This window comes from Perognathus longimembris, chromosome 9 (genome assembly GCF_023159225.1).
Source record: "Perognathus longimembris pacificus isolate PPM17 chromosome 9, ASM2315922v1, whole genome shotgun sequence".
Lineage (NCBI taxonomy): Eukaryota > Metazoa > Chordata > Mammalia > Rodentia > Heteromyidae > Perognathus > Perognathus longimembris.
Genome location: NC_063169.1, coordinates 42,306,564 through 42,331,287, shown reverse-complemented (window position 1 = coordinate 42,331,287; position 24,724 = coordinate 42,306,564). Strand labels below are relative to the sequence as shown.

The 24,724-nt window shown below is 37.1% G+C and overlaps 1 protein-coding gene across 1 annotated transcript in view; it reads left to right on the top strand.

Moving 5' to 3' along the window:
- Tbc1d32 (TBC1 domain family member 32) overlaps positions 1 to 24,724 on the top strand; it is a 144,877-nt gene that overhangs the window by 102,921 nt on the left and 17,232 nt on the right. The window contains exons 26-30 of the mRNA XM_048353996.1: positions 2,769 to 2,894; positions 12,384 to 12,467; positions 20,384 to 20,453; positions 21,947 to 22,062; positions 22,932 to 23,086. Of these exons, the coding sequence (XP_048209953.1) occupies positions 2,769 to 2,894; positions 12,384 to 12,467; positions 20,384 to 20,453; positions 21,947 to 22,062; positions 22,932 to 23,086 (551 nt within the window). The remainder of the gene's footprint in view (positions 1 to 2,768; positions 2,895 to 12,383; positions 12,468 to 20,383; positions 20,454 to 21,946; positions 22,063 to 22,931; positions 23,087 to 24,724) is intronic.

Sequence of the window (24,724 nt, the reverse complement as noted above, 5' to 3'; positions counted from 1 at the left end):
GAAATCCAAACTTTGAAACAACTACGCTCTACCTGGCCATTATAATAATAGCCCTAATTTAACAACACATTTGTATTAATTTACACTGATTCTGTTAAGTAAAATTTCATGTCTTTATAGGACATGAAATACTCCCTGTTCATTGGTACTGTTTCTACTGATGCTTTCTGCCTTTGTAGAAATTAATAATTTATTAATTAATTACATCTATGTCCCTGATGATTTATCTTCATTTCTTTTAAATTTACGAATGAATGATGATTGACTGTATAATAGTAGTTGTATAGATTTCAACTGGAACATTACCTACAACATATGCAGAAGTTAACTTTTTAAGGGATGTAAGACAAAAGGACATGGGCTAAAATTACAACTATATTTTTTTCTGTTTTAAAATTTCTTTGTTTGTTTGTTTGTTCAGATTGAATCTTGCTCTGTAGCCCAGTCTAACTTCAAATTCCCTGTCCTTCAGCCTTGACCTTGAAGTGTTGAGATTACAGTCATAGATGCTCTGTTTTACAACTACATTTTAGTAAACAAATAAAAGTTTTCCAATAAAAATGACATGCTTGAATAGCTTCCTTTGCCAGTCTGACAAAATTCTATCAAATTTAGGATTTTGGCCTCTTACCCAGTCAAATAAAAAAAGATAGAATTCCAAAGACATAACTGCAGGAGTTTCCAGAAATAATATGGTATTGTGTAAAATGTCATGGATGATATAAATTGTTGTTTGTTCTAGAGGTGGTTGTGTGTGTGTGTGTGTGTGTTTGCTGGTCCTGGGTTTGAACTCAGGAATTGGATTCTGTCCCTGGGCTTTTCTGCTCAAGGTTAGTGATCTACCACTTGAGCCACAGTTCCACTTCCAGCTTTTGTTTGTTTGTTTGTTTGTTTTGAAGGGAAGGTGGTTAATTAAAGATGAGAGTCTCACTGATTTTTCTGCCCCGATTGTTGAACTGCAGTCCTCAGAACTCTGCCTCCTGCATAACTAGGATTACAGATGTTAACCACTGGCATCCAACCTGTTCTAGTTTTGAAAGCTTTTCTATTCTGTTTTATGTATATAGCATTCTAGAAGTATTTTGGTGATTAATTCTCTTTATTTATAAAATACTTGTATAAGCCTTTATATTGAGCCAGATATTTTCTCTTCCTTTTTGCTTTCTTTAATGCTTCCAACCTTGGAATTAAGATTTATTTTCTACAGATAGAACTAATTGGCTTTTATTTGACATCAACCTGTTAACTGAGGGGACTGGTGGTATGGCTGGAATTATAAGTTTTCTCCTTTGTAGTATACCCTGAGCTGCAGCTGTTGTATTACCTAGTTAAAACAACAACAGGAAATTATTTTCCTTTGAAGAGTCGTAAAACATTAATGCAGTGTTTTTATTTTCAGACTTGAAAACTATCACCGCAGCAACCAGGAAAAATATCTGCTAGTTTAGGTGAAGTAGATTGATTAAGAGGATACTCATTTTTTTTAACATCACTCATTTCTCCTATAGTAAATACGTAGTTACAAAATATTAAAGAAAAACAAAAATGATGTAAGAAATCCAAAATAAGGAATGGTCTATATTAAAAAAGTTAATTTCTAAGAATTTGTCCAAACAAAATTTATACTTGTGTGGATTGAGGTACTCTTGAACCTGGAGATTGGAAGGTGTCTGTCTAATATACCCCGTGTTAATTCTCTGTGTATCTGTTTTGTGGAGGTTGCTCACTTGAATTTCTTCTTTTACTCAAAATAGTAGTAAGGGAACATGATGACTATATCAATGTAAACAAAGGAAGAGAAGTAGAAACAGTAATAGAAATCAGATGTTCTACAAATAAACTTCAAGATAGTTAGTGGAAGGTTGGTTGACTAAATGGATTCTGGCGATCTTTGGTTAATCTTCCATTATTTTCAATGATGCATTTCATTCATTTTTGTTCATTTTATAGTATCTGTTAGGATTCTCCTTTTCTCTTTGAATAGCAGATTTTTGTTTTTATATTGAGCTTGTATTTTTCCTCTTACAAATTAAAGTTTCTTCTATTTATATAGCTGCCTTTTTCTATTGTCTATAATACTCTTATATAATCAATACAGTCTTTCTTAAGCCAAATGTAGCTGGCTCATGTTTATAATCCTAGCTACTCAGGAAGCTGAGATTTGATGACCAAGGTTCAAAGTTACCTTGGGCAGACAAATTTGGGAGAATATTATCTCCAGTTAAGTAGCAAAGTTGCAAATAGAGAAAGGGTTTAAGTAGTAAAGTATCAGCCAGGAGTGGAAAAGACAAGCAAGACCCTATTTCAAACCCAAGTACAGGGAAGAAGCAACAACAACCTCATCAAAGAAAAGCCATTGTAATATTTCTTTGAGTTTTATAATCTTTTGGGGAAAGTTATATAGTATCTCCAAATAGGAATTGTTTATAATGCTCATCATAATAAATAATTTCAGAATAGAGATAGAAAATAGTCTGTAATGAAATCTTAAAAGGAGAACTGTGTGTTAACTCCAATCTTCTTTCCATAATGACCCTTGTTGATATAAGAAAAGCACTAGGCAAGACTTATGGTTACAAACCAACCATCTATCTTATTTGCTTTTAATAAATAACTAGTTCATTTTTATAAGTGTTTAGTAACTGTGTTAAATAACTATAGTATATGAGGTATTACAGGATTTCCAATCATGCAAACAGTACGAATACCAATGTGTCATATCTATCTTGCCTTACTAAAATAATGTCACATATTATCTGTCTTATTAGATAGTGATCTTGGAAAGTTATTATTATGCTTCAAAATGTCAGATAAACAAACTGATTGGATTGAAAACAGCCGAAGACAATTTTGCAAAATGATGAAAACCAAACCTGATATAGTCAGTGGAAGTGGTGAGTGTGTTATTTTCTTCTCTTTTGTCTTTTCTTGTGTATGAAGTTAGGTTAATAGAACCTGGGCTCCTCGTGACCAGTATTGACATATCCAGACAACGTAATAGTCCATTGAGTCCCGAGAAACTTGTAATTTTGAAAGAAAAATTATCTAAGAACGCTCTAAGGATTTGTGACCTCTCTAAATAGTGATAATCAAAATTTGAATATTCAGTCAGTGCCACCTAGCAGAATTTTACTTGGTTTTACTAGTTTTCTCTTGCATATACCATATTATTACACTTTAAAGAAATTTTATTTAATGTATTTTATTTATTTTATTTTATTCATTTTGTTTAAATAGTTGAAGCCAGGCACTGATAGCCTACTTGCAATTCTAGCTACTCAGGAGGCAGAAATCTAGAGAATCTTCATCTGAAGCCAGCTTGGGCAATTAAGTCTACAAGACTTCATTTTCAACAAAATGCTGGATGGCACTGCTGCTCAAATGGTAGAATGCCATTTTTTTTTTTAATTTTTTTTTATTATCAATTGAACATAAATTTTTTTTTACAAGGTGCTGTGCAAAGAGGGTGCAGTTACATAGTAGGGCAGTGTGTACATTTCTTGTGATATCTTACAACCTGTTTTCCCATCCCTTGTCTAGGTCAGGTAGACCCATATGCAGTATACAATGTATCAAGCACATATACAGTGTTCACAGACTTGGTCTCTACTGTCTCTCCATCTCCCTTTGTTAACAGTCATATATCAGGGAGATCATGCCCCTTTGTTTTCTGTGTTCTAGGCTTGTCTCACTCAACATTATTTGTTCGAGTTCTGACCATTTCCCTGCGAATAACAATATTTCACCATTCCTAATCGCTATGTAGTATTCCATTGTGTATAAGTACCATATTTTTTGGATCCATTCGTCTGTGGAGGGGCATCTGGGTTGTTTCCATATTTTGGCTATTGTGAATTGTGCCGCGATAAACATGGAAGTACAAATGTCTTTTTGATATCTTGGGGTTTGCTGTTCAGGATAGATGCCTAGGAGTGGTATGGCTGGGTCATAGGGTAGGTCTATATTGAGCTTTTTGAGAAACCTCCATACTGTTCTCCAAAGTGGCTGTACTAATTTGCACTCCCACCAACAATGGAGAAGGGTTCCTCTTTCCCCACAGCCCCTCCAGCATTTGTTGTTTCCTGAGTTCAGAGTATAGGCCATTCTAACTGGGGTGAGGTGGTATCTCAGGGTTGTTTTTATTTGCATTTCCTTTACTAGCAGGGATGTTGAGCATTTCCTCATGTGTTTCTTTGCCATTTTTATATCTTCTCTTGTGAAGTCTCTCTTTAGCTCTTTTGCCCATTTCCTAATAGGTTTATTGGGCTTGGAGGGGCTTAGTTTTTTGAGTTCTCTGTAGATGACAGATATCAGGCCTTTGTCTGTTGCTGTGCTGGTAAATATCCTTTCCCATATCGTTGGTTGTCTTTCTATTTTGGTGGCTATGACCTTAGCTGTGCAGAAACTTTTTAATTTGTAGTAGTCCCATTTGTTGAGTCTTTCCCCTATTTGTTGTGCGCCTGGGACTCTATTCAGGAAGTTCCTTCCTGTGCCTATAAGTTCTAGTGTCTTTCCTACTCTGTCCTTCAGTAGTTTCAAGGATTCAGGTCTGATGTTGAGGTCCTTGATCCATTTTGAGTTGATCTTGGTGCATGGTGATAGGCTTGGGTCTACTTTGAGTTTTCTGCATATGGCTGCCCAGTTCTCCCAGCACCAGTAGTTGAAGAGGCTATGTTTATTCCATTGTATGTCTTTAGCTCCTTTGTCGAATATCAGTTGGCTGTAAGAGTGCGGTTTTATTTCTGGGTCTTCAATTCTAATCCACTGGTCTTCCGATCTGTTTTTATACCAATACCATGCTGTTTTTGTTATGATGGCCTTGTAGTAGAGCTTGAAGTCTGGTATGGTGATACCTCCTGCACTATGTTTTTTGCCTAGAATTGCTTTGGCTATTCTAGGTTTTTTGCTGTTCCATATGAATTTATGGATTGGTTTCTCTATTTCAGTGAAGAATGTGGCTGGGATTTTGATAGGTATTGCATTGAATTTGTATAACAATTTGGGCAGTATGGCCATTTTCACTATATTGATTCTGCCTACCCATGAGCATGGGAGGTCTTTCCATCTCCTTGTGTCTTCTTTGATTTCCCTTATTAGATTTTTGTAGTTTTCATTGAATAGGTCCGTCACGTCCTTGGTTAAGTTGATCCCTAGGTACTTTATTCTTTTTTTGGCTACTGTAAATGGAATTGTTTCCATAATTTCCTTTTCTGTTTGTCTATTGCTGGTGTACAGAAAAGCTGCTGACTTTTGTGGATTGATTTTGTATCCTGCTACTTTGCCAAATTGGTTTATTAGATGTAGGAGTTTGGGTACTGAGTTTTTTGGGTCCTTGAGATATAAGATCATGTCGTCTGCGAATAGGGATAACTTGATTTCTTCCTTGCCGATGTGGATCCCTTTGATGTCCTCCTCTTGCCTTATTGCTATGGCTAGGGATTCCAGTACTATGTTGAACAGAAGTGGGGAGAGTGGGCATCCTTGTCTTGTTCCTGTGTTTAGGGGGAATGATTTAAGTTTCTCTCCATTTAATATGATATTAGCAGTTGGTCTGTTGTATATGGCTTTTATTGTTTTGAGGAATGTTCCATCTATTCCTGTTCTCTCCAAAGCTTTTAATAGGTATGGATGTTGTATTTTGTCAAAGGCTTTTTGGGCATCGACTGAGATAATAATGTGATTCTTGATTTTAGTTCTGTTTATGTGGTGAATTACATTGATTGATTTACGGATGTTGAACCATCCTTGTGACTGAGGGATGAAGCCTACTTGGTCATGATGTATGATATTCTTGATCACTTTCTGGATCCTGTTAGCTAATATTTTATTCAGGAGCTTTGCATCTGTGTTCATTAGTGATATTGGTCTGTAGTTCTCTTTTTTTGTTGGATCTTTGCCTGGTTTGGGGATGAGTATGATATTAGCTTCGTAGAATGAGTTCGGGATTTCTCCCTCCGTTTCTATTTCGCGGAAGAGTTTGAGGAGTATTGGAATTAGCTCCTCACTAAAGGTTTTGTAGAATTCATTGGTGAATCCATCTGGGTCTGGGCTTTTCTTAGTAGGGAGGTTCTTGATTACCTCCTGTATCTCACCGTAAGTTATTGGTTTATTTAGTTGATTTATTTCTTCTTGGTTCAGTTTGGGCAGTTTGTACTTCTCTAAGAATTGATCCATTTCTGTAAAATTATTTTTTGTTGAGTAGAGGTTTTGGAAATAGCTCCTTATGATTGTTTGAATATCGTGTGTATTTGTTGTAATTTTTCCTGTGGAGTCCCTGATTTTACGAATATGAGTCTCTTCTCTTCTTTTTTTTGTGAGTCTTGCAAGGGGTCTGTCAATTTTGTTTATTTTCTCAAAGAACCAGCTTTTAGTCTTATTTATTTGTTGAATGGTCTTTCTATTTTCAATCAGATTTATCTCTTCTTTAATCTTTGTAATCTCTCCCCTCCTAGTCATTTTAGATTCTGTCATTTCTTGTTTCTCCAGTTGTTTTAGTTTCATCGTGAGGGTATTCACCTGCTCTGCTTCCATTCTTTTAATGTGGGTACTGAGTGCAATGATCTTGCCCCTCAGTACTGCCTTAGCTGTGTCCCATAGGTTTCTTTGTGATGTGTTTTCTTTGTCATTGTGGCTTATGAATTCCTTGATTTCATCTTTAATTTGATCTGTGGCCCAAGTGTTGGATAGCAGCGTGGGGTTTAGCCTCCAAGAGTGTGTATAGGCTCTGTGGTATCCTTTGTTGTTGAGGGTTACCTTTAATCCACTGTGATCAGATATAATACATGGGATGATGTCAATTCTTTTGTATTTGCTGAGGTTCTTTGTGTGGGCTATGACGTGGTCTATTTTGGAATATGATCCATGGGCTGCTGAAAAGAAGGTGTATTGGGTCTCTGTAGGGTGGAAGGTTCTATATAGGTCTGTTAGATCCATTTGGGCAATGGTGTTATTTAGGTCCTCAGCTCCCTTACTAATCCTCTGGGTGTTGGATCTGTCTCTTGGAGAGAGAGGAGTATTAAAGTCACCCACTATGATTGTGTTTGCATCTATCTTGCTCTGTAATTCTGTGAGAATTTGCTTGACATATGTCGGGCCTCTTTTGTTCGGTGAGTATACATTTATCACCGTGATGTCTTGATTCTGGATTTTTCCTTGTATCAATATGTAGTGTCCTTCTTTGTCTTTTTGAGTGGACTTTAAAGAGAAATCCAGCTTGTCTGAGATCAGAATGGCTACACCTGCCGTTTTGGTGGGTGCATTTGCTTGGTAGATCTTGCTCCATCCTTTCATTCGAAGCCTGTTTTTGTCCCTTGCTGTAAGGTGGGTCTCTTGTAGACAACAGATGTCAACTTTTTGCTTGCGGATCCATTCTGCCAGTCTGCTCCTCTTGATCGGGGAGTTTAAGCCATTTATATTTAAAGAGATCAAGGATAAGGGTGTTTTTTCTCTCTCCATTTTCTTGTTGGGCTGTTTTTTCCTGTTGTTTTTTTTTTTCTTCTTGTCTTTAGTGAGCTGGTCTTTCTGCTGGACTTTGGCTATTGAAGTTTCTTTCTGATTCTGTCTGTGTGTCTTTTACGATCTCTGTTGGGTGGGCTTCCCCTCTTAATATTCGCTGTAGGGCTGGTTTTTTATTCACATACTCCTTTAGCTCCTCTTTGGTGTGGAAAGATCTGGTTCTCCCTTCGAATGTGAACTCCAGTTTCGCTGGATATTTGATCCGAGGTTGTAAATTGTTATTCTGAAGTACTTGGATGGTGTTCTTCCACTCACTTCGAGCTTGGTAAGTTTGTGTGGATAAGTCGGATGTTATTCGAATCCTCTTCCCATTGAAAAAAGTTTCCTTCTTCGCTTTGGCTGAATTCAGAATTTGCTCTTTAATCTTGAGGTCTGTAGTCTTGAATATTATGTGCCTTGGGGTGGTTTTCCTGGGGTCTGGCCTGCCAGGTGTCCTATAGGCTTCGGTTACCTGGATGGGGTCCCCTGTGAGATTGGGGAAGTTTTCTGCAATAACTTTATTGAGAACATTATTAAGCCCTCTGCTCTGATATTCGGCTCCTTCTTCTATTCCAATTATGCGCAGATTATATCTCTTGTCTTTGTCCATTAGTTCCTGGATTAATCTTCCCTGAAGCTTCACCTTTTCTTGGAGTGTGGTCATTTTCTGGTTGTTGTCAGCTGCTTCATCGTCCAGGCGAGAGATTCTGGATTCCATATGGTCCACTCTTTGTGTTATGGTTTCAATTGCGGAGTTTATGGATGTCAGAGAGCTATTCATGGTTGTCATATCAGCTCTGATCATGGAAATTTCTTCCTTTAAAGAGTTGTATTTTAAATCTATTTTTTCATGCATTTCAATTCTCAGGGTGTGGAGATTTTCTTTAAAGGCGGCTTGCATTGTATCCATTTTTGCTTCCATTTCTTTAAACGAGGCTTGCATTGTATCCAGTTTTGCTTCCATTTCTTTCTTGGCTTCCTGGGTGTCCTTCCAGATTTCCGCTCTAAACTCCTGGAATTGTTTTCTGATTTCATTTCTGACGGTTTCGATCATTCCTGTTAACATGTCCTCATTTGCTTTTTTATTCTCCATCTCCTCTCCAGTCGTGCTGCTTTTTGGAGCTGGCGAGTTGGCTTGTCCTTTGATGAACTGAGTTATGTTTCTTTGTGATTTGCGCATCTGGAAGTCTGTAGATCTTCCCTCCCTTCTGTGTAGGCGTGTCTGCGGCAACAGGTGCTGTCGCTGTGGCCCCGCCCACCAGTGCAGGGCACGCCTACCAGAGCGGGCGCTTTCGCCGGGGCCCCGCCCTCCTGTGCACTGTGAGTCCCCTACAACAGGCACTTAAGTGGGGTCTGCCTCCCAGAGCGAGCCCTGGGTTGTTGGGTTGTGCTTGCGCCCTCCCGCGAGTCCGTTGGGGGGGGGGAGGCAGTATGTGTGGGGCCCAGTGGGATCGACTGTCCGGGTGTGGCTTGGCACTCTCAGACCTCACCTCCGCTGCGAGGAGGGGGAACGAGATCAGGCTCAGGTGACCCTGCTGGGCTGGTATTGCCCACCAGCGCCTGTGATTTTAGTTGTAAGAGTCCGCAAGGTCTAGGCGCCTCGGGTGGGGCTTGCCCTGCCGGCCGTCCCCGGCCCCTGTTGGGAAGGGGACGGGGCCGGTTCTGCCAGTTCAGGAACCTTTGGGGGCTTGGGGCTGTTCCGCCCTTCCCCTGCTAGACTGGCTTCCCAGCGCCTGATGGGAGCTTCCCGCCTGATTTGGGGGTCCTTTGTTCCCACGGGAGTGGGGAGGGGGAGGGAGGGAGCTATAGCTTCTTTGTCGGGCTTGGGTCTCCCGTTGGGGGAAGGGATTATGGGGGACTCACTTTTGCTGCTTTGTGTGTGTGTCCCGCGCCGCCGTTGGCCCTTCAGGGGTTGGCGAAGTGTCGTGGTGGCTCCCCCGTTCCCTCTTTCTGCTGCGCTGGGTTCCCTTGTCCGAATCCGGTGTGGACCCGAATTTCTCGTCGCTGCCGGGTGTGTCTTGGTCCGCACCCTGCTTTGTGTCCGTGGGGTCTCCCGCTATATGGATTCTGCTCTCCTGGCAACCTGTCTGCCGATCGTCGGGTTTCCCTTTCCCAGCCTGACCCTGTTTGGGCCAGGGTCGGCTGGTGGGGGGAGGGTGCCCCGATTAATCTCCGGCTCCGTGTAGGTTTTCTGTTCTTCTTTTTTGCTCCTTTTTGTTTTCCTGCGTTTCTCCACTGCTTCTGGATGCTGGTTTTGCTGGGTTCTTGGTGGAGTGTTGGGTGTTGGAGTTCCCAGCTCGCTATTCAGTTGGTGGGAGTCGGGGTGCCTCCCTATTGTTTCGGCGCCATCTTTCTCCCCCGTAGAATGCCATTTAAGCAAGCTTAAGGCCCTGAGTTCAAACCCTAATGCTGACCAAAAATATTTTATTTAAAACATTCCAATATTTATATAAATGTGGTGAAGGAAATCTTATTATAAAAGAACTTCTCTATTATCTATATTCAGATATATACATTCACATTAATTTTCTGAAATTAATTTTTTAAATGTTATTTGTTTTCAGTAAAGTAGAAAGAAGTCTATAATAATTTTATGTTTAAATATAACATAGGTAATTAAATTGTTTCTCTCCCTCCCCCACCCAATATTTAGAAAATATTTGTGGAGTTCAATGTTTCAAATGTCAGATTTCATCGTACATAGTAAGCACGGCCATCATCAAGAACATGAACAACAATGTTGGCACTCATGTTGGGGAATGGAGAAAAAGGAACCCTTAGATTATCTTTGGTTTCTTTTCTGACTTCTGGCTAATGTAACCACTGAAGAAATTAGTATGGAAGTTCTTCAAAAGCTGAAAATAGAACTACAATAGCATCCAGCAATACCATTAGGGCAGATACCTAAGGGTCTAGATGTCAGAGACGCACTTACACACATGTTCATGGCAACACTATAACCAAGCTATGAAAATGGCCCAAATGAACTATGGCTAATGAATGTGTCAGGAACACATTTGATATATGATAGTGGACTATAAGTCAGATGTAAGGAAAAATGAAATTATATCATTTTCAGAAAGATGGTGGAACTTAAAATCTTCATGTTGAGGCAAGTAAGCCAGCTTCAAAAGGTCAAAGGTTTCATTTGTATGTGTATGCTAGACCTAAAAGATCAACATATATGTAAACATACATAAAATATACACAAGATCTTGTGTGTATATATATATATGTATATATACATATGTGTGTATGTATATGTATGTGTTTGTAACCGTGGTGCCATTTGAGGGGATTGTGGAATGTGAAGAGAATTTTGGAGAGTGAACAGTGCTGAAAAACATTGCATCTATGAATGAAGAGGACAAAATCAATCTCACTGAACGCCTTTAAAGTAGGGGGAGTGGGGAGGAAGAAAGTTGAGTGTAAATGAGGAGATCATTTTGGTTAAAATACTGTTATTTTGTTCATGTGCAATACCACAATAGATCTCCTTTGAACTATTAGTATACCCTGAAAAAAAAGGACAGGCATGTAAAAAAGTCCTGTCTGTGTAGATACTATCCAGAGAGGTAAGAGTGAATGGAGAAGGTGGGGAGGGTGAATATGGTCAGAATACTTTGTGTACATGAAAAATGAAGCTGGTTCAGGTTGGTTGGGAAGGTGAAAGAGAAGATGAGGGAGAGGGACAGAGGTAGTGAGTCTGACAAAGCTATATTGTATGTGTATGTGGATACATTGTTTCATGACATCAAGGACTTTTTACACATTTATCAGACAGTGAGATTTTCAGTGATTTCAGTGAGTGAATCTGTTAATCACAGGGAGATAAGTAGCTGCTCTAACAAGTATGTAGTTCTGAGATCCTTGCTATTGATTTACAGAGAAATATGTTCACACACAATGATGATATCAAATTAACGTAAAAGGTAGTAATTTTGTCACTTTTTAAGGAAAGATTTAAAAATGTAAAAGGAACTCAGACAAAATAGGACAAGCTTCTTTTTGATGTGGTTGCTTTGAGGAGATATGATCAGTTACAAAGTATATAGAATATATGTCTTAGTTTTATTTATTTCATTTTTATTATTATTAAGTAGTTGTACAACGGTATCAAGTCAACATTTTGGTTCATGAGTACAGTGCAGTGCAGTGCAGTGTTGCTCCTTCCATTATTTCTCCAATCACTCCCAACTCCACCTACCCCCTCAAGTTACTTGGTTCCATTTTCTCCTATATCCATTGAATATTATGATTGTATTCACTTATCCTTCCATTCATCTGCCACTTCTCCCCTTAACCTCCTTGTTTCTGCCAAAACTTCTTGCAGCTTCCTGGTGATAATTTTACTAAATGGCAAGTTGGTTGTTCAAAGGAATTATACCACTGGAATCCTGTCATACATATAGCATAGATGAGTCAACTTATTTATGAATATATGTGTGTAGTCTTGTATATGTTTTCATATGACATATGTGATATTTGAAAAGGACATGTGCTATGCATTAATTCTAGTCTTGGAATTTCATTGTTTTCTCTGTATGTACTAATAACAATGATAACATTATACCCTAATGATTGAAATCATCTAGCAAATTCTAAAATAATCCTTAGGGAATCTAAAGATAACGGATGATTCTTTTCCAGTTTTACATCGAATAGAATTTCAGTTAAGCTATTAAAATTAATTTAAGTCAGAAAGTTGCTATGAATACTAAAACTATGCATTTTGAATTAGATCTCTTAGGAATCTAATAGTGAAGGTTATAAGGATTAAAAAAAATGTATAAAAGGTGACTTGTAGCTGCTAGTCTGTGTTCTAGAGATGCATTATCATGTATCATTCCTAACCTTCAGTATCCTAATTATTCACTTGTTTATTGCAGCTTTAGCAGAATTACTTGAAAATTTTGTGCTTCATCTCAGTGAAAACCCATCTGTGTGTTGCTTTCCTTCAGTGGAATATACAGGTACATTTAAATATTTTTTAATTTGACCTAAGCCCAGGTTGCAAATGGATAGTATTTCATAGAGATTTTTCATACAAATATGGACAAGAAGGAAATAAAAAAATTGTGAAGAGATTTTCAAGGAAAATATTTAGAAAGAAAATCATAATTTTATGAATGAATTTAAAATTTACATAAAACTCGATCCTGATTTAATGATCAATCTGCAGCAGAAGAAAAATGAAGGAAGTTGTAATCATGGAGATATGCATGACCAGAGTAGGTATCTGTAGACAAGTATAATGAATGATCTCCAGTTTCTGCAGCAGTCTTTGGCACATTGTCCCACTGGATCATATTTTCTCATCTAATTTAAAATTTAAATTATGTTGTACATCTTATCTAAATACTCAGCAAGACTGATTACTTACTGTGCATGTGTTTACCACTCTCTGTTGCATTTCTGAACCATGCTGCGGTCTCATTTGTTGGATTTGTTGAATGTGTTATCTAGACTGATAAAACCCGAATGTGAATTTCAATTCCTTAAAACCTCCTGTGGACCAGCTATTCACTGGAATTTTATAGGACAGCCAAAACCAAAGTGCTTCTTTTTGAGTGGTGGTTTAATGTTTATTAGTGTGGCATGGTGAGCTCATTCTCATTGCAAGGGTTTTCCTCTACAGGCTGTCTGTGGGTAGCCTCATCATTAATCATCTGTTTGGTTGTTGATTGTTGGTGGTTTTTTTCCCCTTTGGTTGCTATAACAATGGCTTGTCATTATAATATTTTCCTCTATTTACTATAAATTGGCAAAACATTTTTACATAAAAGATTTTTCAAAGCAAATGCTGGATATATTCAGTAGTTTTCTTCATGTTTCTTGAAATGAGAAATTGATTGTTTTTTTTTTTTAAATGACAGCTTTTTAAACCCTTAGGTCGTTAAATTAGAATAACACAATCATCCATCTGTTGTTACCTCCCTCAGGATTTCCATCCATTATAAAATTTGCAAAACTGGAAAATCAAATTAGTTTGGCTGTTTATCCCCTTAAAGAAAGAAAGAAGGACAAATAGATAAAGTTCTGTACATTGGCAGTTTGCAAGTTCATATAGGTATTTTTTTTCCAGATCTTAACAGATATTTACATTTTGTCAGCTCAACTCCCTGAAAGGTAATAGGAATCAATATTTTTGTACTCTAGTTGCCTCCTTGAATATCTAATACCCTATTTTTCCCCTTTCTCTTCATGATGGTAGTTAATAATAATAATAATAGTAATAATAATAAAAGATGGGTGGGCCATGTTCTGATGGCTCATGCCTGTATTCCTAGCTACTTAGGAGACTGAGATCTGGGGATTGTGGTTCAAAGCCAACCTGGCAGGAAAGTCCTTATGAGACTCTTAACTCCAGTAAACTACTCAAAAACGAAGTGGAGTTGTGGCTGAAGTGGTAGAACACTAGCTTTGAACATAAAGAGTCTCAAAGACAGTGCGCAGACCCTGAGTTCAAGCACCACAACTGACAAAAACAAAAGAAAAAATAGACTTTTCTCACCCTTTGGCTATTAAAATATAGTTTTAATTTGAATGTTTTTCACTTCTATATCTTATACTTTCTTGAAATATTAAGTGCACTTTTTTTATCATTTGTGGTAAATATTTCTTTTGGTTTCAATATGAAATGTTCCCCAGAGGCTCATGAGTTAGAGTCTAGGCCCACATCTGGGTGTCATTATTTCAGGAAGTTTGGAAATGTTAGGAGGTAGAGCCAACCTGGAAGAAGTTGGTTGCTTGGGGCAGGTCCTTGGTGGGGGTAGGGGAGAATCTTGTCCTTCTCCCCTTTTTATATCCTCTCTCCCTTCTTCCTGTCCACCAAGAAATGAAGAACTTCCTCTGCTCTGTGCTTTCATATCTATAGTTAATCTGTGCTTCCTTCAGTTGTTTCAGGTATATTGGTCACAGTGTTAAAATGTAGTGAAGTAAGTGTTTGCAGGAATAGGTATAAGCTGATTTTTGTGAGGCAGTATCTAATATGAACCTGCCTTTAAAGAGGGGGAAGAGAGTATACATACACTTATGCAATCATTTAAGCAAATTGCAGCACAGAGTGAGGTAAAAAGTGAAGAAATGTAGAGATACAAACATTTTTGTGGGGGGCGATTATATTTCAGGTAATGTGCTAGTCTCTTTAGAGATGCTGTTTGAATTGGTTTATTGTCAGTGTGGGGTTTTGTTCAAAGTGCCCCATGAGCCAGGTAAAGGAGTCGTTGGTGTTCACTGTGCCATCATGGATAACAAGGGGAGAAAACTTAATAGAGAGGTGGCAATGGTACTTATCCTATTTGTTGGGACATTAAAACTGAAAAAAGTAGAAGACTGGAAGCCTCCTCTGGGCCATAGTAATTGCATAATCCAAATAATCTTGACTATGCCAATTAAACTGGGATACTTAGGTAGCTTGGTCATAAAGCATTGGGATTTAGAACAGTGCAAATTGAATAAAACTGGTAAGTACAGTTTCCTCCTGAAAAGGAAGGAAAAGATCCTGCAGCCTTGACTTTGGAGAAGGAAGGAAAGGAAAACAGGAATGTTCTGATGTTATTTCTTTGGTTGGTCAGATTTCTCTGACTTCACAATAAATATATCAGGGCTTCTGGAGCATCAGTAAACAGCTTGGCAGAAACTGGCTTCTCTAGCCATCTACTTTTCCTCTAGTGGAAAAATTCTTTACCCCTCTGGAAATACATTTCTTTCTCCACACCATTAGCCAAGGGCAGGGCAGGGTAGATTTAGTTTCTCATGATGCTGCTAGCTGTGCTTGCTTTACAAACCCAAAATAGAAGAGAATGCATTACCAGGTGAGAGATTAAAGTTTATGTTAAGGAATTTGTCAAATTATTTTATTCTAGAACTATCATACGTATAATGAAAATGGTTGGTTATTTACATAATATTCATATTAATGCTGTCTTAGGTTGAAGCAAGCTTTGTTAAGTAAATGGGAGTTAAGTGCAAGTATGACATCATTTACTCACCCTTTTTCAACAACTTATGGTTTTCAGAGTGATTTCCAGGAATGAGAATTCTATCCTGAATTCATTATTTGCTGTCAGAAAATCTTTTAAGTTATCATTTGTTTCACTCTCCACTTTCCTTCTAGTTTGATATTTATTGTTTTTCCCCCATTTGTTTGTATTATTGAAAGTTAAGCAGCTATTATATTTCCCACATAACACTGTGAATATATTAATATGTTAGCTATAGATAGTTATTCCAAATCCATTTTGTCATCATTGTTGTTTAGGTTTGATTTTTTTCTTTTTGAGGTAGGGTCTTGGTTTATAGCCTACGTTAGCCTCAAATTCAGTTATTCTACCTCAGTTACCCGAATGCTGGGATTATAGGCATGCACTACCACACCTTGTTCAAGGCAGCTATATTTTATCATTAAATATACTTTTTCCATTTACTTCTTCAGTTTCAGTTCTAAGGGATTTAATTCTTACTTAATAAATTTTACTTAGCCCAGGTTGTATATAATGAAAGTTAATTTCACTGAATTTTCATAGTCGAATATTTGTTTCTTTATCTAAGTTGTCATGTATGAAAAACACGTGTCTAAAATTTAAGCTTGTCTGTTGGTTTATCCCCTTGTATTATTTTCTGGTTTCATGTTCACTTTTCTATTTTTCTGTAGGATTTATTAATATTAAAGTTTTGTACATCTATTTCATATAACATTTAAAAATGGAATATTTGATGTTTATTTTGTTATACTCAACATTTCCCCATGAACACCTTTAAAAACCTTCTTGAGAATTTAAATGAATCTGTCATTAGTGTGGAATTTGAGTAGTAAATGTTACTGTTCAGTTATAACTATGTCTAAATTTTATAATGTTGATTTTAATTTTAATGCCCAAAGAAAAGAAGAGAGTCTTTAAAAATCATCACTTATTCAGTCTTTGCATTTTAATTGATTGGTAAACCTTAGAGCCAGTTTTTCTTGTGAAAAAAAAAAAAAGAAGTTCCTTCTGAGGATTTTGAAGCACAGCTATTATCGGGAAATATTTTCCACCGAAATGAGCCAGCACTAGGATTTTATCTAAACATAAGATCACAAGGTTTTAGAGTGGACTAGACCCGGGAAATTATTCACTCAATTACAAAAGCCAAAGGATGCCTCTCAGTCCACTCTGGAAGAAGTCCTTTCTTCCCAGGGAAGAATGAGGAGAATCCAATGCTCACAGAACATTGGTAGTCCGCTTCTTTCGGCAGTGCCACTTACTTTGCTGCTTCTTTTTTTTTTTTTTTTGGCCAGTCAGTGAATATTTAATTCATTTATCTCCTCTTAAGAAACTGTCAGCCTCTCCAGAGACCTTTTTGGGGGTGGGGTGGGGGCTGGTCGTGGGGCTTAAACTCAGGTCCTGAGCACTGTCCCTGGCTTCCTTTTGCTCAAGGCTAGCACTCTGCCACTTGAGCCACAGCACCACTTCTGTATATGTGGTGCTGGGGAATCGAACCCAGGGCCCAAGGCTAGCACTCTGCCACTTGAGCCACAGCACCATTTTCTGTATATGTGGTGCTGGGGAATCGAACCCAGGGCCTCATGTATACGAGGCAAGCTCTCTTGCCACTAGGCCATATCCCTAGCCCCTTACTTTGCTTCTTGATTTCACTGATATAGATGGAGGCAAATGCCTCCTGGTGGAAGTCGCCATGATCCATATGACACTTGATGTAGGGAGTCATTTCCATCCTCCTTCCCACCACCATATGTTCCTCCTCTATTGTACAGAGAGATCTCGGTATGAACCCAGCTTGATATACTTGATAGAAAGCACATTATTGTCAGTGTATCACATTATAGAAGGTCTAGTCCATAGCAATATGAACTTAGTATCAGACTTTTATGTTTATTGTTTTGAAGCTCTTTTTGCCTCCCAATCACTTGTCACCAATAATAATCCTCTCAATTTAATAGATAAATGATGGTTAGTACTTTTAAAAAAATGGTTGCATTGCTATAAAAGGGAGAGTAAGTACTAAGTAATGAAAACCAAAGTCAAACTTTTCTATCACTTTATGCAGCAAAAGAATCAGAAAAGAACCATTGACTTATAAAAATGAGCTGTCTTCTTCCTCTGTCTCTCTGTGGGGTAGACTCATTCCTTTCTGCCAGAGACTTATATCCTTTTGAGCCCCATGATTTCTAGGGAGAAAAAGGATTGTGCCCATTCCAGTTTGAAAATTTGGGAACAATTTTGAATAGCAACCTTAATCTGCTCTTGCTATAGGTAGAGATCTTTCAGAATTACAGAGCTAGTTTCTTCCCCTAGGAAAGAAAGTACATCTGTTAACACCATGACAGTTGTAAATAACAAGAAAATACAAGTTATGTAAAGTGCAGCTTAACTGCTGTCATTATAAGTAAAATGTAAACAGCATTGCTAAGATTGCATTCCAATCTAAATAAATGACTGAGAGGTGACTTGTCAAGGAATTTACCAAGCACTTTAGAAAAGAGTTTCAAGTATTTAAGCTTATTTTTCTGGAAGAAAATAACCACTTCTAGGTATGGTGGCTATTTAGTCTCCTTCCCCTGGGACTGAGTTTGGTTCTTGCTGCGTGAGACCTAAGCATGACCATCATGAAATATCCAGGCAAACTAAGTTGAGTTAGTTACCTTAACTAAAGATCGCTAAAAATTATTAACGGTCAAGAGTAGAGACTCCCTATCAATTCACATTTAATTTGTCTTTCTTTCTTTGAAGATCTGAGGTCTATTCATATTTTAAGGTTCACCTTGAATGCACATTTTCCTAAGTAGATGGAGAGAATCTTTTCTTCTTTAGAATTTCCATAGCACTCTGTCTGTACCATTCTTCTTCCACTTAGGTCTGTAAAACACCTTTTGTCAGAGTTATCTTTATACACAGTTTATCTTTGACACTATAGGGAAAAGATCTTTCAGCATATGATGTTTGATTTATCTTTTATCCCTCATATCATCTTACACAATATTCCACAGTCACTGTATCAGAGGTGATTTATTAAAAGAAATGAAAGAGCCTACAATTGAAAAAGATCCTATAGATGGCATGAAATGTACTAGTGTGTAATGATCAGGAGACCCCAGTTATATGGGATTCGGAAAAACCTGCATTTTGGTTTTTTTAGCAATAGATAACTATGTGATTTTGGGTCTCTTCCCTTATCTGTTTGTGTGTGAATGTACGCTAGTTTCTTTAGACATACTAGTGATTCTTTTAAATATTCATGTGAACTTTGTCATCCAATGTTTAGAAACAACCCAAGCTTTCAAGTTCTCAGTATCCTTTCTACCCTTCCTCACTTTTGTAGGTGATCATATTTTCTACTCACAGAGAATAGTTGCATACGGGAAGAAATTCACTCCTTTTTTTTTTTTTTTTTTTGCCAGTCCTAGGGCTTGAACTCAGGGACTGGGTACTGTCTCTGAGCTTCTTTTTGCTTAAGGCTAGCACTCTAACACTTGAGCCATAGTGCCACTTCCAGCTTTTTCTGTTTATGTGGTACTAAGGAATTGAACCCAGGGCTTCATGCATGCTAGCTAGGCAAGCAATATACCACTAAGCCACATTCCCAACCAGAAATTCACTCATATATTGTTATTCAGTACAAGTGCTAGAATACTTGTTGAAATTTTTCACATGGATGTCAGGAAAGAATAAATAACTATGGCTGTATATATTTATAATTCAAAATCATTTATATTCATTGCATTGTAAAAGTTACTGTATTGTAGATCTTGTTTTTTATGTTTAATGATTTCTCTTGTTTTTTGCTTGTTCTTTTTTATATAAGGCCAAATAGAATAAATTATTTTGAAGTTAGTCTAGTCTTAGCACACATTAATTGTATAATGGGGGTTTTCTTGTGACCGTTCCACACATAGAAACAGTATCCTGATCAACTTTATCCCCTGTATTATTCTACTTTATCTTGTTTCCTTTCTTAAAGCAGTTTCAATGGGTTTCACTATTCCTTTCTCATATATGCCAAAAAACTATCTTAATCATATTCATCTTCATTCCCTCTCCTGTGTGAGCCTTACACCCTCCCACTGGTGCCCACCCCCCCTTTCCTATCCTCTTCTACTTTCTTGTCATTCTTTTTCTTTTCTTTTCTTTTCTCTTCTTTTTTCTTTCTTTCTTTTTTTTTTTTGCCAGTCATGGGGCTTGGACTCTGGGCCTCAGCATTTCCCTGAGCTTCTTTTCCCTCAGGACTAATAACACTCTACCACCTGAGCCACAGTTCCACTTCTGGCTTTTTCTGTTTATGTGGTGCTGTGGAATCAAACCCAGGGCTTCATGCATGCAAGGCAAGCACTCTACTGCTAAGCCACATTCCCAGCCCTCATTCTTTTCTTTTCTTTTCTTTTCTTTTTTCATTTTTGTTAGTGCTTATTAACGTCAACAAGGATATTTCAAATAAGTGAGGCCTGAATTCGCATATGCTTGGCTTTTCTGTTTCACTACTGAAGCACTACCTTTTGAGACACAACTCCAGTTCCTGCTTTGTGCTGGTTAGTTGGAGATGAGTGTCTCCACTGAGATGGATTTGTCTAGCCAGGCTGGCTTTAAACTATACTTCTTAGATTTCAGACTCCTGAGTAGTTAAGATTCCAGGTATGAGCCACTTGTATCTGGCTTATTAGACTTTTTAAAATGTGATTAAAAATACTTTACCTAAGAGTTACTTATAAAAAGTTCCCTGTTAATTCCTTTGAAAATGTAACTGGCAGCTCCTATAAAAGAACAAATTCATCAGTGTCTTCAAAATTCACATTAAATATGTAAAAATATTGCTTTCATCAATTTTCAATTAAAATGTGATTATTATGCAGACTTTTATACATTTTTATAACTTAGTTTTCTATTGTTTCTAGCCACTGATGCAAATGTGAAGAATGAAAGTCTTTCATCTGTACAGCAGCTTGGCATTAAAATGACTGTCAGGTATACAAGGAAATAATCTCCCTTGTGCTCTCTGAGAACTCATCTGCATGATATGTACTTAACAGTATTTAACAACCAACCATTTTGTATTCCTTAAATGCAAAGTTTATCACTCAGAAAAGAATAACTATATCTTCCAGTATATTGGCTCATGATTAAATTATCTCTGCCTGTAAATCAGTTACAGTGCATTATTATTCCAGAGGCTAATTACAGTGTGCTTAAGGCTCAAAGACTATGAGATTTTTCCCGAAAAAGGCATTGTAAAAATCAGCACATTGGAAACACAATCATACCATTTTCTAAAATGTGATTAGTCCTAATTGTCAGACTGACATGAAGTGTACAAAAGTACCTTAAGAACAGAGTCAGAAGTTAAAATGAAATTACTAAAATTGTAGTTTAAATTTTTGTAAATCATATTGCCATTTCCAGAGAAACAGGCATGCTCAGTCATGAACTGGGGTTTAAGGCGTAAGTTACTGGAACTTTGGCCTCTTGTCTATTGAAGCTCTGAACCATCCCGTTTTAATGTTAGGGTCAGCTTCACAATCAAGTATATGATAGGTACATGTGAGAGACATTATAAAAGCCGTTTTGCAAATGCATGGTGCAAATAATGCCATTCATTCCTTCCGGAACTCTTGATTATGTTTTCCAGCCCTGTACTCCCTTCACATGCAAATCGTTTGTGGGGCCCTATTTCCTTTTAGAAATGAAATTTGTTTATAACATGGGCAGTGTAGTCACATATTTTAAAAGTGTATTAGTAGGAAGTAAATTGGAAGTGCTTTTTTCTTTCTTTCCTTTTTGCTAGTACCAGAGTTTGAAGTTAGGGCCTCATGGTCCCTCATCTTGCTTGCTCATCTAGTTCACCAACACTTGAGTCTTTTTGTTGTTGTTGCTAGTTGTTTTGGAGAGGGAGTCTTGCAGACTTGCTATCTGGGCTGACTTTGAGCTTCCTGAACTTCTCAGGCTTAGCCTCCTGAGAAGTAGCTAGGATTACCGGAGAGAGGCACCAAGACTCAGAAAAAGTTCCTTATAACATCCTGTTTGGATATACTGCACTGTAAGTCAAGCTGGTATGCACGTGTTGAACCACTGAAACAGAATTTTTTAGTCTCTTAAAACTGGAAGTAGCTCTGTACTGATTTTTCCCACAGTGTGTTCAAGTAAAGTCTTAATAAGTTTTCAAAAGAAGCACATGTGGGAAAAAAAGAGGTATGTTATGAGTTTCATGAACAATTGTTACATTCATTGTGGACTAAAAATATAGGAGTTTTTAAGCACGTACATGCTAATGTATGTATATCATATTAATCAGAATATTTGGAGCTTATCTGTCCTGAATGCTCTGTGTAACATAGTTACACTACTAGAATTTTGAAAACTTAAAACATTGAGATCTGAAAAAGAATACAGTTGATGTATTAAAAATGAATATACAGTACGGTGCCTATACATTGTTTTATGACCTTTTTTAAAAAATGTAGGTATGGTAAGTTTCTCAACTTGTTGAAAGATGGTGCAGAGAATGACCTTGCCTTGGTTTTAAAGCACTGTGAGAGATTCCTGAAACAGCAGCAGTCGCCTGTGAAATCTTCACTTCGCATCCTTTTGAGTGGATTCATAAGTGGTTTATCTTTCTTCAGTGTTTTATGTATTTTTGATGAGATTTGTTAGCACATTCATATGGTAAAGTAGTATTTTTAATTACTCTGTGATTCATTATGGTATATACGCATGGTATTGTTTTGTATTGTAAACATGAATTTTATTAATTTGAGACTTTTTTTTTTTGCCAGTCCTATGTGGTGCTGGGGAATCGAACCCAGGGCTTCGTGTACAGGAGGCAAGCACTCTTGCCACTAGGCCATATTCCCAGCCCCGAATTTTATTAATTTGAGCCAAAAATTTGATCTCATTGAATATTAAACTGAATGCGAAGGTATTAAACTGATGAGAAAGTATTTTCAAACAAAAATCTAAGTGTTTTGCCAAGAGGTTTTGTAGATCCCCAGTAGAGCTCCCGCTCTTTCACCCTGCTAATGTCCTTTTGTAGTTTCACTTGAATTGTTAACTCAAGGGAAAAAGAACTCCAAGAAACTATTTAATTAAAAAATATATCGGTTCTATTATGGTTGGTCATGCCTATTATTTAGCAGATAAGGCAGGAGGGGATTGTTGTATCAATGACTTAAATAAGTAGTTTTATAAAATAGTGTCTTTTACTCCAGCTGCTCTTCCCATTGAATTCCTCGGGATATGTAAGCAAATAGTATGTTAAAGTAGTAATTATAGAAGTGATTTACTTTTCATTAATAACTTACTTCCACAGTTTGAATAGTCTGTAAATTGATTAAAGACACATTCAATTAGATCTATTTCCTGATAGAGATCCTGGCAATGAATACTCATGGAGTTCTTTATATCTCAACTTGTATGATACTGCACAAGTTCCTTAACTGTGGTTTCCAGTCTGCCTTCAAGGGAATTACCCTGGCCATGACTGGTTCACTTCTTCTCTGTTCATGATAATGTTGGGGGACAAAGAGAAGACATTCCAGTTTCTTCAGCAGTTCTCCCGGCTCCTCACCTCTGCTTTCCTTTGGCTACCAAGACTACATATTTCTGTAAGAGGTCTTTGTCTCTTTTCTTTTGTCAATTGTATGTTTTGAACTCAGGGCCTAGGCACTGTCCCTGAATTCTTTTTGCTGAAGGCTAGTACTCTATCCCTTTAGCGGCATCTCCACTTCCAGATTTTGAGTGGTTAATTTGAGATAAGAGTCTCACAGGGATTTTACTGACAGGGCTGGCTTTGAAACATGATCCTCAGATTTCAGCCTCCTGAGTAGGATTACAGGTGTGAGCCACTAGCACTTGGCTTTTTGTCCCCTGTCTAAAGGAATGTTTAAAATTTTAATAAACATCACACTTAAATTCACTTGGATATTATTTTATTTGTAGAGGACTCATTTGTCTTACCTGAATATTGCCTGAGTCATTTTCCTTGAAGGTGTAAATTGCATATTTTCCCAATACTTGATGTCTTACTGAATAATAAGTAAGTAAGAGTAAAGACAATGGAAGCATTTTTGTAACAAAATAGTTCAAACTTGAAGTTTAAGAGCTATAAACTCATTGTTTAATAAAATAGTAAATTCTGGTTATAAGAAAAGAATCAAATGAATATTTAAAAAATAGTTTTGGTAGAAAAATTAATGCTTAAATTACAGAGGAAATCATTACTGATTAGAAACTGTAACCATATTTTATAAAGGAATATACCCACTTTTTAGTATGCATTTTCAAAATCCACACTGAACTTTTATTGAAGTACTTTTGTTAATAACTTACTTCCAAGCTTGATTAGTTTGTAAATTCTCAGATTCCTTTAGAGGAAAGCATGTCCCTCAATTTTATTTAAGTTTCCATGTATGTATTGTATCTTGTTAAGATACCCATTTAGGGGAAAATACAAATATTGCATCTGCTATGCTAAAGCTTCCCAAACCCTTCCCATGAACATGTGGTATGTGGACATTCAAATTCTTTATTACTATTATGCACAAGTCTAAAAATTATTAGCTAAATTTATTTAAAATTTGTTTATTAAATACATTCATTATATAAAATAGCCACCAGCAAAATGCATTAGGTGTCACAAGAAGGAAATCAATGGATATTAATCCTTCGTCTATATTACATTTAATTTTTCCCTAGAGATCAATATGAATTGACACTAAGATGTCTGTTTAATGTGCTATCTGTGACTTCATTCATCACTATATAGAATTGTCATGTTCTTGTCCATGTGTTATATCTAGAGAACCTATAAGAAAAAAGTGATAATTTCTGTGCTGTGTTTAACCCTACAAATCAATATTTCTGCAATGTGAAATGATAAATCATTGCCATTACAAAACACAAAAGCACTGATAAATTAAGATGGTTATTTCAGAAACTTTATATCTGATCTAAATCTCTAAAAGTACCATAGCAATAAAGTTACAAAGAATCTTTCATATTTTAAACCTTATGTTATTGATGGGTTTGATTTGTCTTAATTTTAAAGTATTGTTTCTTTTATTAGAAAAGTTTTAATTGACAGGTGCTTCTGCCTGTAATCCTAGCTGCTTAGGAGGCTGAAATCTAAGGATTGAGATCCAGAGCCAGCCCAGGCAGGAAAGTCTGTGAGACTCTTAAGTGGAGCCATGGCCCAAGGGCTAGAGCACTAACCTTAAGCAAAAGAAACTCAGGAATAGAACTCA